General features: G+C 47.3%; 2 protein-coding genes across 2 annotated transcripts in view; one reads left to right on the forward strand and one right to left on the reverse strand.

Moving 5' to 3' along the window:
• The window catches only part of LOC120954768 (probable nuclear hormone receptor HR3), a 509,904-nt gene that overhangs the window by 195,617 nt on the left and 296,946 nt on the right, over positions 1-17,341 (forward strand). The window lies entirely within an intron of this gene.
• Positions 679-17,341, reverse strand: part of LOC120958525 (serine protease filzig) — a 39,097-nt gene continuing 22,434 nt past the window's right edge. The window contains exons 2-8 of the mRNA XM_040381395.2: positions 4,845-7,945; positions 4,561-4,753; positions 4,218-4,404; positions 3,882-4,066; positions 3,352-3,467; positions 3,054-3,173; positions 679-1,793 (exon numbers count right to left, since the gene is read on the reverse strand). Coding sequence (XP_040237329.2) covers positions 1,629-1,793; positions 3,054-3,173; positions 3,352-3,467; positions 3,882-4,066; positions 4,218-4,404; positions 4,561-4,753; positions 4,845-7,945 — 4,067 coding nt within the window. The 3' untranslated portion in view covers positions 679-1,628. The remainder of the gene's footprint in view (positions 1,794-3,053; positions 3,174-3,351; positions 3,468-3,881; positions 4,067-4,217; positions 4,405-4,560; positions 4,754-4,844; positions 7,946-17,341) is intronic.

The raw sequence follows: 17,341 nt of genomic DNA on the forward strand, positions 1-17,341 counted from the left end.
AACGTGAAAGATAACACAGTGATATAAATATTGAAATAACCACTAAAGTGCTTTAAATCTTTTTTTTTTGTGATTAAAACAAAGTGTTTGCAAGGTTTAGTTTTTTATAAAGAATTTTCAAACAGAGGGTGTTTACCGCTATTTTTGAAGATGTTATCACTAATGCCTTTGTCCATAACTCTCCCTTGTAACTGAAGCAACTCTCGCAACAGGTGTAGCGCTTGCTGTTTGTAAAAGTTTCGCTTAGCTCTCCCGCGGGAACTAGCCCCACCGACTGAGTACCGCGGTCAATCCTTCAGGCATCCCCGACGAATCAGCACATTCGATGCACATTGTTTTAAATGGTAATCCTACATTATTCAGACTCAAGCGCTCGTCGTGAATAAGTAATCGCTCAGCAGCACATTTAATGCAAAACACTCCAGAGCCAAGTGGGTCCAAGCGGAGCAAAACGGAGCATCGCAATCCCTGTCCAGCGGCAACCTGTTGCAGAGCGTTAGTGTGCTCCAGTACGCAGCAAGCAGCCCAACTGATGGACGCATGATGGGGAGCGATGGAAAAAGTTAGCAAGCAAGACGAGGAGAAATGGACACAAAGTTAATTAGTATGCATTTTTCATGGGTTTACGCTGCGTTCGGATGGGTTACTGCATGCAAGCAACAGTACAAAGATTGATCGTTGTGTTGAACTTGTATTTGTTTGTTTGTTTGTTTGTTTTTTGTTTTTCCTACAATTGTAATCGTTGTGCTGTATTTAACGCATTTTTGTTTCGTATTTGTTTTAAGTTAAAATAATCACATGCTCGTTTTCTACACCAGGTTTGATTTGCTTTCTCTCTTTTCTTCGTTCGTTTTCATTCTTTTCTGTTACAATTTTTCCTCTTCTCGCGCTACGTTTTTTTCTGCTGCTTTTTCCTTCCTTCCTACTTCTCCCATTTCTTATGCACCCCTAAGCGCTTTCCCGCACCGGACAGGCACCAGCGGGAAGAGCGCGTACAGCTAAATAAATATATCCTGTTTGTTTTTTATTTATTTTACTTTAAGTTTAATAAATAGTTTGAACCACTAACAACAAGGTTTTTGTTTAAATAAATTAATATAAATTACGCTTAACAATGACTCCGAATCACATCCCCTTACGTCTCCGATGAATGCAATTTGTTTCCTTTCACCCTTATCGTTTTTTTCCCGAACAAAAAATGAAAAAAACGAACAAAACAACAAAACACTTCTCTACACCACTACAGTGAAACTGTCACGTTTTGTTGCAGCTTCCGGTTGCAGCGCACGCTCGTGGCGCTGCATGCAACTGCTCTTACCCAGGTAATGTGAAACAGGTTAAACCTAATCTCTTCTCGTCGCACTACGTGTTACACACAAACACACACATACGCACTCTGTCCCAGGATTTTCCAGGGACACTACTACCTACATACATAACAGGCGGACGGCACACGTACACACGCTCCATACATACATTCGCGCAGCTAGATATAAGGCATCGAACAAACTTGCATCCTCCAGTCACACAAGCTCAAACACACACACACGCACGCATACTGTTCACGTCCTCGATCCTGCAGGCCGATGCACACACTTCTAATGCACACACACACCCTGTGGAGGTTGTTATTTCACGCCAGTAACGCTCCGCAGCCAGGGCTTGTAGAAGGTCGTTCGCATGTAGACGCCGGGCAGGTAGGGGGCGGCACACCGGATACCGTGGGACACGGTACCGACCAGCTCGTACCGTCCGTCGGGACGCTGCAGCACCAGTGGACCACCGCTGTCACCCTGCAAGGGGAAGAAGGAGAAAAGAAAGGGGGAATTTAATTACGTTAAAGTTTTGTTGCCATTTGCGCTGGTGCTCCGGTTGCTGTTGTGTAGCTTAACGATCGATTCGTTTTAATTATAAGCCTAATGGCATTTTTATCACATGTGAGTGTGTCTGTATGTGTGTGTGTGTGTGTGTTTGTTTGTGTAGCAAAATGTCACCCGACACCCAGGTGGCGTATATTTTGGGGTAATTAGAGTGTGTGCGTCTCTGCGTGGGATGCACCGGTATCAAATTAGAGCGGAGAGTAACGGTTGTGCGCATAATGGAACGGTAATAGGATCTATTTCGGAGCGTTCCAGCGTCTGGTGCAGGTTTGTGCTGGAGGGTTCGAGTGCAGGAGGGAATATTTCCTGTTTATTTGATGATGCTATTTCGGGCCGTATAGCTTTGCTTGAGCACATAGTCACAGAGTGTGTGCAAATTTAGATGAAAGCTAATCCTCTGTCTCCAAAGCCTATTGCAGTGCGATCAAAGCTATTGTTCAATTATGATTGATTGCACAAGAATTATGAGCTGAAATAATGATACGTTCGTCACCAAATTTGCTGAGCGCCTAAAGGTATGCAATCGGTGAAGCAATTGTGTTATTTTTACTGATTTTGTAAGGCTATTAACGCGATTGTCCAAGAAAAGTATAAAAAAATGATTATTTTAATGCATTCAACCGATAGAAAGGACGGGACATCCCATTAATACATAATTATGGGGCATCAATTTTCAATTCATAACTAGCATACAACCAGTCCGGATGTAAAGATGAGTTCATTTTATACATTTCAAATGAGATTTTAAAACATAAAGATAATTTTACGTTGAAGTCCCTGAAATACAACACTTCTTTGTGTACCCGGAACAAGATAATTAGACATTCATGGCGAATCCGTTCGTTTGCCTGATTTTCCGTATCCACGGCACTCTGCTCAGAAAAGCATACTTCCGTGCAGGGAAAAAGCACGTACAAATTCCCCCGCGCCTCACTCCCCTTGCAACACGGAACTCCATTTTCCAAGCCAACCCGTTTCAACTCGCACTCGTCCGCTCGCAATATTAGTTGATTATGCTAATGAAATACTTTCACAGGATGACGGAAATTAATTAACCGAAGCTCCCAATCAATAATACCGCCAGCAGCCGGCGTTTTGAGGGGGAAGGGAAAGAGGGAAAGAAAGGAAAGTCAAACGTGCTAGCGTTAAGTGTGGAAGCCCACTGGTCCGTACCTCGCAGGAGTCTCGTTTGCCGTTGGCGTACCCGGCGCATACGAACGATGGCAGGATCTTCTTGTTGTGTCCGGCCATGTGGAACATCTCCTGGCAGACGCTGTTCTCGATGACCGGTACCTGCGATGGGTTTGGAGTGGAGCAGTGGCGTAGAATTTCCGGTGAGTTTCCAATGCAAATGAATGATTCCCCCGGGCGGCATAGGCGGCACCAGACATGGAAAGTGGAACGAACAAATCTCATTAGTTGTAATGCGAATTGTTGTTGGCGAATGCGATGATTTAAGGGGTTTAATTACCTGAACTTCCTGCAGGACGGAGGGTACACCACCGCCGTACGTTAGCCGGCCCCAGCCCGTCACGGTAGCCATGCGCCCGGTAAAGTCGGCCTCGTCGCCTGGCATACAGATTGGCACTGTTTGGAATGAGGGAAAGTGTGAGAAACGAAAGGTGTGTGAGAAAAGTGGAACCAGATGCGAGACAGGGGGTCAATAAGGCTCTCCCCCTGTTGGAATGGGGATGCTGGGACCTAATGGTCCGGGCAATCAGCGTTGCTCCGACAGTGGCGGATGTTGCCGTGATTTGCCCACGTAATCGAGTGGATTAAGATGATTACATAAAGGAAGTGAGGAGAGGAGAGTTTTGTGAGCAAACGCTCCTGGGGAGCAGGAGCGTAACTATTTCTTCCGAACAATCGTGAGTCGATGCCACTAGGGAAGTTCATTATGGAGCGCGACGAGGCAGCGGCCTGCATACCAACGAGGTACGCACGTATACGACAATTTCGAAGCCAAACGAAGCCACTTAACTAGGAAGACAGTTGCCTTACCTATATGAACGTCGTAATGGATGGGATTCTCGAGCTCCAGGATGGCCAGATCGTTCTCGAAGGTCGCTGCATCGTACTGCCGGTGCACGATGACACGTTTCACGTTCTTCGTGACGGAGCGCTTCGTTTCCAGGTCACTCGAGATGTCGAACTCTCCAAACACTGCTACGAGCGAGGCAAGGAAGCTGTTTGATTGGGAGAAATAGAGAAACGAAAGTTAGGTAATGGTTTTTTCGTCCTTTTTTTTAAAGTGCATCCAACACATGCTGGAATGGCTTTTTCTTCTACGTCTCCAGCGTTGACTGCTGTCTCCGGAGAAACTCCCACCCTGCTTACCCGGGCTGACAGTGAGCGGCGGTGATGACGTATTCGTTCGTGATCAGCACACCGCCACACTTGTTCTTGGTGAACAGGCCGAGCCAGGTCGATTCCCGCACGAGCACCTGCCACGGCCATTCGCCAAACTTCGATGCCTTGCCGCCTACGACGCGTCCACTCTTCATCAATGGCCGTTGGCCACAAACTACAGAAGAAAGAGAGAGAGCGAGAGATAGAACCAATGTACGCCATTAGTCATCCCACAGAACGTGACGCTAGAATTTGCCCCATTTTCCCTGATGACCCACACAAAAAAACAAACAACAAAAAACAAGGCATCTTTGCGTTGCGTCATGCTTACGAATCTTTCTGCCACCGGCGTGCTGGTGGTCCGCCGTCTCGTTCTGCTCCTCACCAACGTCCTCGTCCTCCTCCTCCTCCTCACCGTCCTCACCGTCGACGGCGTTCTCCTCCTCGTCGATCGTTTCGTCCTCCGGTGCGGCGGTGGTGCTGGTCGTCGTCGAGGTGGGCCGCTTGGTGGGGCGCTTCGTGACCTATAAGAGTGGTTTTTTCAACTGATAAAAAGTGGAGTTGCTAACTTTTGTGTGCCATGCATGCCCCGTATCGGTAAGCGCACTGCCCTACCTTGGTCGGCTTGCGCGTCGTCGTCAGCTGGGTGGTGGTCAGGTCGGCGTCGGCCAGCGTCGGCCGGGTGCTCGGTTTGCGCGTCGGCCGCTTGGTGGAGGTGGACGTGCGGACCGGCTTCTTGGTGGTGCTGCCGCCGCTGGTGGAGGGTTTCGTTGCGGTGGAAGGTTTCGGGCGTGTGCTGGTTGCAGCAGTGGATGGTTTCGGCTTCGTGCTGGAGGGTTTGGCAGGCTTTACTGGGGTGTCGCTGGCAATGGGTTTGCTGAGCGTGGTGGCGGACGTTGGCTTGGATGCTGACGTTGGCTTGGTGGAGTTGCTCGGCCGTCGTACCTTTGTTGGTTTCTTCGATGGACGTGAGGAAGGTTTCACGGAAGTTCCGGTACTGGTAGTACTATCGGCCAGTACGGTCGGTTTCGCCGTTGGCTTCTTCGTTCCACTGCTAGAGCCTGAGGTGGTCGTGGCATTGGATGGCTTTTTGTTGCCACTTGGGCGCTTCTTTTTCTTCTTCGGCTTCGCGGTTGTGCTTGAAGTGGGAGTAGATCCTTCACTCGTGGACGAAACGGAAGATGGCGTGCTCTCAGTAGTCGCTGCCAGCGCTCCAGCCGTGCTGGTAACTGTGAGGTTCCTACGATCCTTCAGAATTTGCTCCAACTCCTCCAAGTTCCCGTTGAACGATTGCACGATCTTGTTGACGAGCATGTTCACCTTGTCCTCCTCGCTGGCCGGCGTACCGTACAAACCTGACTCAATCTTCGTAATGTTCGACATCGTGATAGCGTCCGTCAGGTTAAGGTTCGGGTTGCGCACCGGCGGGAAGTTGTTGATGTCGTCCGGTGTCGTGTAGAGTTCGTTCTTGAGCGTGGACACCTCAACGGGCGACGGTGGTCCGTACGTCTGCAGACTTGGCTGGTTCGGTGGCACTCGGATCGGATAGGATGGCGTAGAGCCGTACGATGCCGTCGGCCCGTAAGGTGCGTACGTGGAGGAGGCAAAGTTGCTGATCTTATTGTTGTTACTATCCACGATCGTATAGATGGAGGTAGAGGTAACGCCGTTGTCTAGCGCTGGACGACTCGTCGATCCAAAGTAGCCCTCATCTTCAAAGTCTGCCATCGAGGACAGGTAGACGGGTGGTGTGTTTTCGTAGAAACCGGGCCGCGAGCTGCCCGGGGCGACCGAGGATCCAAGTTTGTTGTTGTTGTTCCAGGTGGAGGATGTAACTAGCCCAACCACTGGTTTCGGTGTAATGTGCACGGTGGGCGAGGGATTGTCGGACGCTGAGGCAATCTGGATGTAGTTTACGTTGGCCAGTGTGGACGGGTTCTGGTGGGACAGTGTGGACGACTGTACGATGTACTCGGGCAGCTTGATCGTGGTAGCGATCGGGCGCTTCGTTGCGATCGTTGTGATCTTCTTCGTAGGCTGCACGGATGAAACAGCCACTGTGGAGGCGGGTCTGGTTGGACCGGTGTAGTAACCAGCGCTAGCCAGCGTGTCAGTAGTGATCAGAACCGGGCGCTTCGATGTGCTTGCCGTCACGATGATCTTCGTTGGTGGTGGCCGATGAGTGGATGAGGGTTGTGGGTCATTTTGCTGCGATCCTCCGTACGATGCAACGGCACTGTTCGTTAGCAGCGACGCCTGCACTACCACCGGCTCCAACGTGGGTCGTTTCGTCGGTTTCGGACTGTACACGTAGCTCGTCGACGGGACATTGCTGGTCGTATGCGTAACCGTTGGAGCTTCCGTTTTCTGTGGCTTCGTGATGTAGAAGCTGGTCGGTCCGTACTTGTCGTAATCGATCGCAGCCGTACCGTACGTGGACGGTACAGTGGACGCCTCAAACGTCGCCTTTGTCGCGTTGGCACCGTCATCGGTTTCGTACTGCGGTCCAACATTGGAATCGTTCAGCATCAGTATGATCGACTCAATCGAAGGGATATTGTTCATGGAAACGGTCGGCTTGGCCTGCGTGTCATTCTTCGTATCGTTCGAGATGGTCTGCACCAGCACGTACTGGCTGCCCGATTCGTTCGAGCTCGGTTGCGTTGGTTTCGGGCGCGGTTTAAACTGCGGCTTAGGGTACGTCACCTTCGCCGGCTTGACCGTCGGCGCCGGCGGCTGCGGGACGGATTGGGACGCTTGCGGCACCCCGGAGAAGTCGTTCGGGTTGGCGTAGCTCTGATCAACCGTACCGTGCTCGTTCAGCAGATCCGTTTCAGCCGCCGGATGCGTAATGTCACTGTGATCGAAGAATTGGCTGTTCTCCTGGAAGATTTGATTTGCAATCTGCTGCACACCGGTCGCCGTAATGTCGGTGCTCGTTTCCGTCGAAATGGCCGACGAGCTGGGGCCGGAGCTTTCACCGGAGCTCGTCTCACCGTACGCACTCAGCAGGGAGGGGATTTCCGCACTGTACACGCCGTCCTTGTTCACCTGCACGTAGTGCGTCTCGTCCGACTCGGTGGTGGACGGGTAGCCTAGCGACGAAGACGGCGGCAGCTCTTCGCTTTCCGTCTTGATTTTGTTGGTCGAGGGTGAATACACCGACACCGCATCGCTCGCCACATCGTACTTGTTCGCACCGATACTGTTCAGCACAATGTCCTCGTCCAGATCGTCATTCACGATGTAGTTGTTGTTCTGGATCTTCTGGTAGAGTGGTTTGATTTTTTCGCTCGTTGCCATGTATCCTCCGCTCGTGTCCGTTTCGTACGAATCGGGCTTCGGTGGATCCTGCTCCATCTGTACCACAACACCCTCCCCATAGCCACCGCCCGATACCTGGCTGCCGAACTTTTCATACTGACTGGCAATGGCCGAGCTAAGGGACGATTGGCCCGTCTGCTCGGTGGCGTTCGCCTGCTCCATCAGTGCATCCGCGTTCGCTAGCGTGTCCTTCGTGAGCGGCAGCTCACAGCACGTCCCGAACAGGAACCCATCCATGCAGGCACCGACGACTTCGCCCTGCCGCTGGAAGCACTCGTGATTGAACATGCAGATCGTGGGGCCCCGGCGCTCCGGCTCACGTTTCAGCAGCGACCGCGTAGCATTGCAGAACTTTGGCGTAATTCGGTACCCGCCGAACAGTTTGCGGCTCTCTGGAGAAGACAAGAAAGGGAGAAGCAGCAGGGTTAGAGACGAAATGGCAAAAGGAAGAAAAAAGATCTGTGAAAGCTATAATAAAAATGGTTGCATGCGAACGGTGAGAGCTGTTCTGCCTCGTTGACCCGGCAAAGCAAGGAGAACGTTGCCTTTGCTGCTGAATATGGTACGTGATTGGTGAAGCGCGAGCAGCATTTGCTAGCGCAGTGGGGGCGTCCTTTCCATCTGCAGTGTGCTTGTTCTGCTGCAGCGCTGGGTAAACAGTAAATTTTACTGTCGCTTTTGTGTGTGAGTGTGTGTGTGTGCTGTAGGTGTAGAAAGAAGGTGGCCACTGTACAACACTCTGCTTGCATGGAGTAAAATAACAAAAAAAGCGTTTCCATACAGCATCCCGTCTGCTTCCGGCTGCTCTTGAAAGAATGTATCGATTTTCCGTGGGCGTCGGGAAGACTAAAGCATTGGGGGGAAAATAGTGGCAAGGATCACATTGCATTCGTTACGGTTTAGTGACCGTTTTCATACGAGGCAAGCGAGGGGGAAAAAATCAAACTGCCACCATTAGCCTACGGACACTACTGAGAGGTTCGATCGGGCTTCCCACACAGTGGGATGTATGGTGACATGTTCCGGTACGTGTATGTGTGCGTGTCTTTTTGTAATTCCAGGGAGCAGTAGTGCAGGGACAATTTCCCATACGTGCCGGCATGGTCACGTAGTATATTGCACCATGTTTCATGGGTTACATTTAAAAAAAGGTTCGCCAAAACACCCAACGTGGGTGGACCGATTCAACGGAAAATCAGTGGCCGCAACAAAGTGCTGGATTAGCAAGGGAAGGGATTTTGTGCTGAGCTTGTTCATGCTGGGCGTTGGGCGATTATATGAGCAGTAGGTAGTACCAGTAGCATTACAAATTTTTGGGAAAGCATTGGGAACCTAATCCACAACATTGTTAAAAGAATTAAAATAAAATGTAAACATAATCTTTTCCCAATAGCTGAAACCCAACAGTGATTAATCATTTCGTATGTAATCATTAAAATACATTTTAATGATTTGTTGCTTACACCTTGTTACACCTTACAGCTTATCACAACGAATCGATCGGAAAAAGCCGGCGGAAAATCGTTTTTGCCATTCCCAATCAATCCCCCAAGCGGGAAATGCTGCGCACAATATTTATTCCAATGTTTGCCCTCTTCAGCTGGTTATATTTTCCTTCGAAAAAAACTTCACCGGGAGAGAGAGAAAGGGAGAAGAGACACCCTCAAAGCCTTACGGGTACGTGCCAACATCGCCAACATCGTTCTATATTAATAAACCACTCGCCAAATGCGTAATAAAATGGCAAAAGATGTGTGCAAACTGTGCTGGTAAGCCCACCTCACCATCGTTTCTCGTTTCTTCTGATTCTTGTCGGGTGAGCAACCAAGTCCTGCCTGCAGGTGTGAGCGTGTGTCTGCGTGTGTCTGTGTGTGTTTGTGTGTTTGTTATCCTTCGCCCATAATCCAAACGATATGCCTTTTGCGTATTTATTTTATTCTACCAGGTGTAATCCACCCCCACTACCTACACAACCCTCCCTTTACTTTCCCTATCAAAAAGCAGTGTGAGAGAGAGTGTGTGTGTGTGTGTGTGTGTGTGTGTGTGTGTGTGTGTGTGAAAGGCCAACCGGAAATGGCAAAGGTAAATGTTTGCAGAGAATTTTGTGCTGTGCAGGGGAGTATGACCTCGCTCGCTCCGTATGCGAGTTGGATGGGTGGGTGGGGGTGGTAGTGAGCTTTTCTGGAAGGCCGGAGGTGCAGGCAGGAAGAATTACAATCAGCTCACGAACACACAGGGCACAGAAGGGGAACAAACACACGTGTGCTTTGACGTCACGGCGTAAGTGTTTGGCGAGAAATGGCGCAAGATTAATTCTACGCTGAAGCTGTGTGCGTGTGTGTGTGTGTTGCTGCAAAATAGGTTGTAAATTGAAGGGGCCGTGAAGGACGCGCGAAGCATGCCCGCATTTTTATCGTTACAAAATGAGCATTGAAAAATTAATTTACTTTTCTTCTGATTTTTCCGCCCGTCTCTCTTCGCTGGCGGAAAACGTCCCAACTAATCGAGCGCGTAAGCGTTCATAAATCGTCCCAGGCCGGTGTAAAGAAGAGCCGCTAGAGAACGTTGACGACTTTGAACGGCATCAAACGTTCGTGGCCGGTGCCAGAGGGCAGATGTTATCGATCAATGGGGAAATGACGGCGAGCGAATGTTAGGGATGGTTGTTGTGGAAAGAAAACGAAGGGAAAAAACAAACCCGCACGTAATCGCGTGCCGGAGGGCGTAAGCAATTAATTTTTCCCAGCCCTCCCGTCCACCCCCGGGAAGGTGTCGACCTCTTGGGCGCTGCATTTCACACGCGGCGCACACTTACGCCCCTTGCAAGTGAGTGCAAAATGTTGCTTCCCCTCCCATGAACTTGAATTGTAAAATGTCGTCACAAAGGCGGTTGGATGGGCGGGCTGAGAAATTGGGCACTTGGCGCATGCAAAATCGGTGCTATTGCGGGAATAATGAAGGGAGGAAAGTTTTCTGCCACCCGATCGGAGCTTTTGTCGCACATTGGCGTGGGGCGTGAAGCTGAGCGCATCATTAATTTCAATGTGCCACACGCTTTGTTTTATCGGGCACCGGTGCTGTTCTTTGCGTGCTAAGGAGGGGTGGTGTGAAAAGTGAAACCCCCGTGGCACGAAAGTGAAAATGAGAAGCTGGCACCGATTTGGTGCATAATAAATGCGTGCGTTGGGAGGGAGGTTTCGATCGTTAGGGAGGTTAACATTATGGAAGCAAAATTGAGAGACAGGGCGCTTGGGAGTCATAATTCACTTTCTTGTCCAATTGGAATTTATGATACAATTGATGATTGATGAAACATTAAAATTATAGAAAAATCTTAGGAAAATCCAAAACTGATTAAATATGGTTTTCGGTTACTTGCTTTCCTAAACAAATAGCAATTTTTTAATGACTATTGTATTATATATTTTTTGCTAACACGACAGCATCGTTTCAATGAATTGATAAATGTGATAGTAAACGCTTTTGTCACTTATCATAGAGCTAATAGAAAAAGATTTTGATATCACATTGATCAATCTGAAGAAAAAGCAAGCTATTGATGAGTTTTTGAGCTTTCAAAATTAGTTAAAGTCACTTTAAGCAAGCGAAAGAACGAAGAAAACCTAAAAATTTAATGATATTTACTTGAGCTTCACTGAAAATAAGGATATGGATGGAGTTCATATTATTAAAGTGAATATGTTAGTTTTTATTATACGTTAAATATTTCATTAAAGTTTACCTTATTTTTTATAATTATTTAAACAGTTTTGTTAAGATACAGCAGCTACAATGATTCAATGAAAATGAATTCCAAGTATTCCATATTTACGAACGTACAAATGCTCCACACTACAACAGAACGCACTCGAAATGGCATCCAAAAGTGGCATTATCACCCTTAGCAACCTAATACGCCTACAAACTCCACTGTAAGCTGGCACAAAACAAGCCCCCGTACCACACCATGCCCCAAAAGGCACACATGTACCTGTGCTAACTATTTCACCCGATATGCTCGTTGTTTCTCTCCTGGGTAGTGACCTGAATTTTCTTTCATTAAGCTCGTTTGTCTGCATCCCAAGCCCGGGTGTGGGTGTGCCTGCCGTGCAACCTGGCATTCGAGGGTCCTTCCGAAAAGCGAATGTTCACTTCTACGCCCCCGGCAGGAGCCTACTACTACTACTAATACTACTACCAGGAAGCAGGCCGGCTCCGTACCACTGCAGTGTTTTGTGGTGTTAATCTAATTTTGATCCGCCTGTGGCCCGAGAGGCTGAATTACGCTTCGCCCTACACGGCGCGTTAAAATGCCATTCTATGATCTGTCTTTGGAGCAGCAAATCCCAACCGTATAATTCGAAAAATTAAGGCGAAATAGTTAGGCGAACGTTCCGAAGCTACGGCAGCGTACGACGGGCAGCGTTTGCGTGCAAAATGAAGGCAAATTTTGTGCAAAAATGTCGTTCCTTTTTCAATTGTGCCCGGGGAGGAAATCCCATGCAAACGACACAAGGGAGCACCAGTTTCGGTGTATCCCTTTTCACTAGTGCGGTTGATAAACATAACCAAAACCACGTTATCGTTTGCTTTTCATGAATAAATATATCCTCGTTCGGTGCTCGGTTATATATAAATTTCGGGGTTCGCCGTACCGTCGAGGACGATTGGCTGCTAATGAGACACTGGTGAGCGTTTACGCGTCGTGAAGCGAAGCCCCGGCTTGGCGCGATTGGCTCGGTGCCAAAACAATTTACCCGCGCCGCCCCGTCAACCGGTGGTGAAATTTTGCTGCTTGGAAATGTGCCATTTTGCTCAGGCTCAACAAAACGACGCTTCCTTGTGTTTGGCGTAACGCTTCGTTTAAACTGCAAATTATCCTGCTGTCTGCTTCGCTGCTTGCTAGAAGTGAAGCATCGGGATGAAGATAAAGTGGATTAACATTGCATTGTTCAGCATAGTGTAGCCGTTCATTACAATTCATTCGGAAGATGTTGAGGAAGCTTAAGGGCAGGAAGATAAAAGTCAAATTTGATAAGGAGGGTGATATTACGGAAGATTGTTATGAATGAAAAATGAACCGTTTTAAGGTTGGTAAATTAATTTCGACATTACACTTCGAAATGAGATTAACGTTAAGAGTTTCTTTGGAGGTTCTTTTCAATAGAGAAAAGTAGTTGCATGATTGATAAGGACTTACATTTCGTTTCTTATCATGTTACAATCTTCCAAATGGGAAACAAATGCCCTTTCTTCCCGCCGTGCCGAGCAATGTTCAATTGAAGGTGAAACGAATCGCCAGTAAGTGATAGAAATCAATCTCAAATGCTCTCCCGAGCAGACCTCCTGCAGACATCCCGAATCCGACCGTGCGCACCATTAATCATCCATCCGTCCAGGCTGTTCCGTGCTTTCAGGAACAGTAATTAGGAAGCCGGCCGGTAGACGCCGATATAAAGATATTACCGAAAGCTGTTACACAAAAGCCAGCAGCTGCAATAAATCAAACAGTTGCGCTCTTATTTCAATCCTTCCCAACCTGGGAAGCCCTAACTGGGGTAGCGGGTAGCGGGCGTAGCAAATTTATAATAAGTCTCTTCTAAAACGATCCACTTAATGCACTGACTCTCCCAACGATGATGACGATTGGGAGTGGGATGTTGCACGGTGCGCGAAGGGAGGACGATTCGATGAGGGAAAAACAACAGCACACGAGTCCATTAATCACCCAAGTAATTGGGCCAAGGGTTCACAGGTTGAAAAATTGGTCCCATTCTACGGACGTTTCGGAAGCGCTCGGAAGCGATTCGGGGGACGCGAGCGAGGAATGCCCTTACCTGCGTTCAGTGGCACATAAAATGGTGCATTTCTTATTGTATTTGCTCGGGCCACAGCGAGTTGTGAGGGCGTCTCCACACTTTAGCTGAGCCGAAATAAAAGCGAAAGAGCTGTACGAAATCCTGCACCATCATCCTTTTGGAAGGCCTGACGATGAAATGGACCTAAGCGGGGATGGAAGCTTTATTGTGGGCCGTCCAGGGTACGATGAGTTTTAGTGTCCTCGCTTTATTTGTGTTCTTGGGTGGGGCATTTATTCTTCTTTCTCGCTTTGTTTTGTATAAACTCTTTCACAATGCGGAGGTGTTTAATGGCACAACAGAACAAAAAGCGAAAACAAAAAAATCATTTTGATTAGTTCTTTTAGTGCTTTGCGCAATCCTCCCGCAAAAAAGGTGATGATTTTGGATAAGCGGGAAATTTGTTATCTCAGCCTGCTCAGAGTCATTAAAGCACGGTTGATGGTGGACATAAATGAGGCAGCTTTAAGTATCTTTTGGTTAAGTTAAAAAAAAATCTGTTGGTGTAAAGGCCCCAAGGGCCTGCAATGAGAGCGGGATCTTTTAAAATTTTCATTTCATGCTGCTTCGGCCGCTTGGTCCATTTTGAAACCATAGCCAAATGTATGGCAAGCGAAAAGGACAGGACGAGCATTGCTTATTTGTTTGCGTATCGACCGTATCTAGTGAGATGATGCGGAAAATTAGCTGTCCTGTGTCCAGTGTGGGTTTGGGTGGAATTCAATTTGTTGGTAGACTGGTAGGTTTTGCTTTGTGCTACGGGGTTGACCTTTGTTTTGGAAACGAGCAGCAAAAACGAAGTCGGTACGACCTACCCGACGGAGGATTATTCACGCTTTAACATTAATATGGTGCTGAGCGGTTCGTATTAGCAAACACATCCATGGTATTGGGTTTGAAATTCTTGTTTGATCTTTCTGTCATTTTTGTTTGCTTGAAAGACTGACATTTGGGATATCAAATAGTACGTATATTTTGCATTTAAAGGGATTTATTAGACAGCTCAACATAGGACGTTTCATTGTCATTCCATTTACTGGTTTGAAATATCTGCTTATAGTGTTAAAATTGCTTCAAAAGCCTTCAAAAATCTTAGTCCTTGTGTTCTGCAGAACTTTTGGGCATGATTTGGAGCTAAACTCTGTAGAATCTAGGTACTATAATATTAAGAACATCTGAACATATTTAATGTAATTATTTGTGAGTAGCTTTGATGAATGCCACATACATCTTCGTTATCAGTATCTTCAAGTATCATTCATTATATCAGTACAGAGTTTTGTAATTGATCGTAATTTAACTCAAGCCTGTCTTATTTGATTGGTTGTGGCACAATCGTATTAGAAAACTTCCTCGATTATATTAATTTCTTTTCAACTATTTCAATGACATTGTTTTTAATGATTTAAATAATTAGAATGATGATAATGTGCCATGATTGTACGGAGGCTTATGACGTAGAAGTGTCTAGATCACACAGTAAGTTGAAGTTTCACGTACCTCTGAACCAATTAAATACATTCAGCGTTGAATATTGATAAAAGAGATAAAGAAGCGGTGGAAAACAAATGAAACTTTCAATCAAAATAAAACTATTCATTGTCATCATTCCAATGCTAAGCACACACCGATATCTCCCGCTGAAATCTTTGACTAACAAACAAGCAACAGAAGTAGCGCCGACAGCTAACAGAACGATAGCCACATTCCTTGCATTCATTTCCCTCGATCTAGCTATTTCTCTCTCTCTCTCTCCCCACGACATACTCAGCCTCACTGGGCGCTCAAGAAACGCAACCTTGACGGTCACTGTCGAAAACAACAACAAAACTCATCCACCCATCCGGCGGGACCATCGTCGCTGGTCGCGTGACGCGCCCCGGCTGCTCCGTTGGCGGCTTTCTCTTTTGCCGTCATTTCTTGCTCTGTTTATTTTGCTTTTCCATCTTCCTGTGGGTTTCCATCGAGACGGGAGGGAGAGTGTTGCCCGTCCGAAGGGAAAAGCTATTCCCACCCACCCCGAAACGTGGCACGTAGGGTTCGGCTGCCTCGTCGGTGTCAGCGGGTCGCACGATCAATGTCGAGCAAGTGCGACGGGTTGCGACGGTTATGAAAGGCCACGAATTCCCTTCGGGTCGGGTAGCCGCGAAAGCATAATTGATGATAAGCGCTTCGGCGATGATGATGATCGCGATCGCGCGCTGGAGGGGTTACACGGGCAAGACCCCACACAACCACATTCTGATTGACTGACTGACCTCCCCGTTGCCCAGCGGCAGCAATCGGAAGTCATAAATAAAGTCGATCATCGGTCGTGGATCGAAACATTTGCCTGCCATTTGGGGATGGCTTTTCTTCTGCACCGTGTGCGGTACGCCAGCACCGGGAAGACGGCAATACGAGGATGGACGTTTTGGTTTTACGAGGTGTCCGAAAAGATGGTGCGATGATGGACGTAATGATCACCGGAAGCAAACAATACGGTGGTGTCAAATTTGTTCACCATCTGTTTACGTGTTCCTACTTGAGAAGAGAGCCAAAGATTGAGCTAATAAGCGAAAGATCGACACCCCTTTTTTCCTGTGTTTCCTTCCGATGCGATAATCTCAAATTCGGCGTTGGATTTGGCCCGCCCCGGGGGTTCGCGTGAAGCTGCCGGACCATATCGCCCATATCCGGTACCTTATCTGTGGCCACTCGGTCGGATCGGTTACTTTGAGCGGGCTAATTTACGATGCTGGACGGCACGGCCGGGCGCGCCTCGCTTGGTACACTATTGGGGTCAACATTTGGCCGGCGAGTGGAAGTGGAATAGCTCACGCTAGCCGGCCGGTGACCGAGTTATCATCACGCTCACATGCTCACACACTGCTGGCGGTTTGGCGTGCGTGCGTGAAACCGGGTCGATTGCGGCCAGTCCGGGTGGACATTGAGCTGTTGCTGTTCCTGGGGTGCGAAAGAGATAAAGAGTGCCATTTCTCCGACAGGTGCCCGCAAGGTTGGTAGCATAATCGGCGGTGGCATAATGTTTGACACCCTTTTCTTTATTACTAAGCCCAGCCCTGATGAGCCCTCGATGGTGGTGGTGGTGGGTGGTAATGAATTTGGGAACATATGTTCCTCTAATTGGGCGTCGGTGTGAATAATGGGTCCGATGGTTCGCGCAAACCGGCGTGGAGCAGCGTGAACAATTGCGTGTGATTTATGACTCGTAACAGGCAAATTTGTCTTTCACCTATTTCCCTCACGCTAGAAAGTTTTGAGAGGTTGCGATGAAGAGTAATAGAAGATGAACATTGATGTGTATGAGTCGTATTTAAAATTAGAAACTTTAGTGTTACATTAACTGTTGAGTAACGCAAGTATTTAAACAATTAAATTCGGACTACAAACAGCAAAATTCATTATTAAAATGTGCGATGTGCTGGAATGGTGGATTGAAAACTAATCATTGTATGAATTTGCCAACGGAACAAGAAACCAACAGAAACTTGCTTTTAATCAGAATATTTTTTGTCAATCAGAATAATAAAGTGAGCTTAATAAAGTAGAGTAAATATTTATTCTAATTTGTGATTGAAATGTTTTGTGTTTTGATGAGTAAATATCTTTGATTAAACCAAAAATGACCTACAATCGCTCGTCACGACGTGGAGCTTTCCTGAGAAGCTAAAGGATCAAGACAGTGAAGTCAACTCTGTAATAAAATGAATTAAGGGTTATTTTGTAAAACGAAAAATAGATTCGAATGTTCTACATAAGCAGAAAACTAATGGCTAATATCTTAACTCGGTACCAATATGCAAAAAAATAATTATTCTTTAGAAGCTGAATCTTATTTTAAGATTCTTATTGAATATTATGGAATGACAGAGCTAGGGTTAAATTTAATAATATTCAATAAAACATATGTATCATTTAATGTCATTT

Source organism: Anopheles coluzzii, chromosome 3, assembly GCF_943734685.1.
Source record: "Anopheles coluzzii chromosome 3, AcolN3, whole genome shotgun sequence".
In the NCBI taxonomy this organism is placed as follows: Eukaryota; Metazoa; Arthropoda; class Insecta; order Diptera; family Culicidae; genus Anopheles; species Anopheles coluzzii.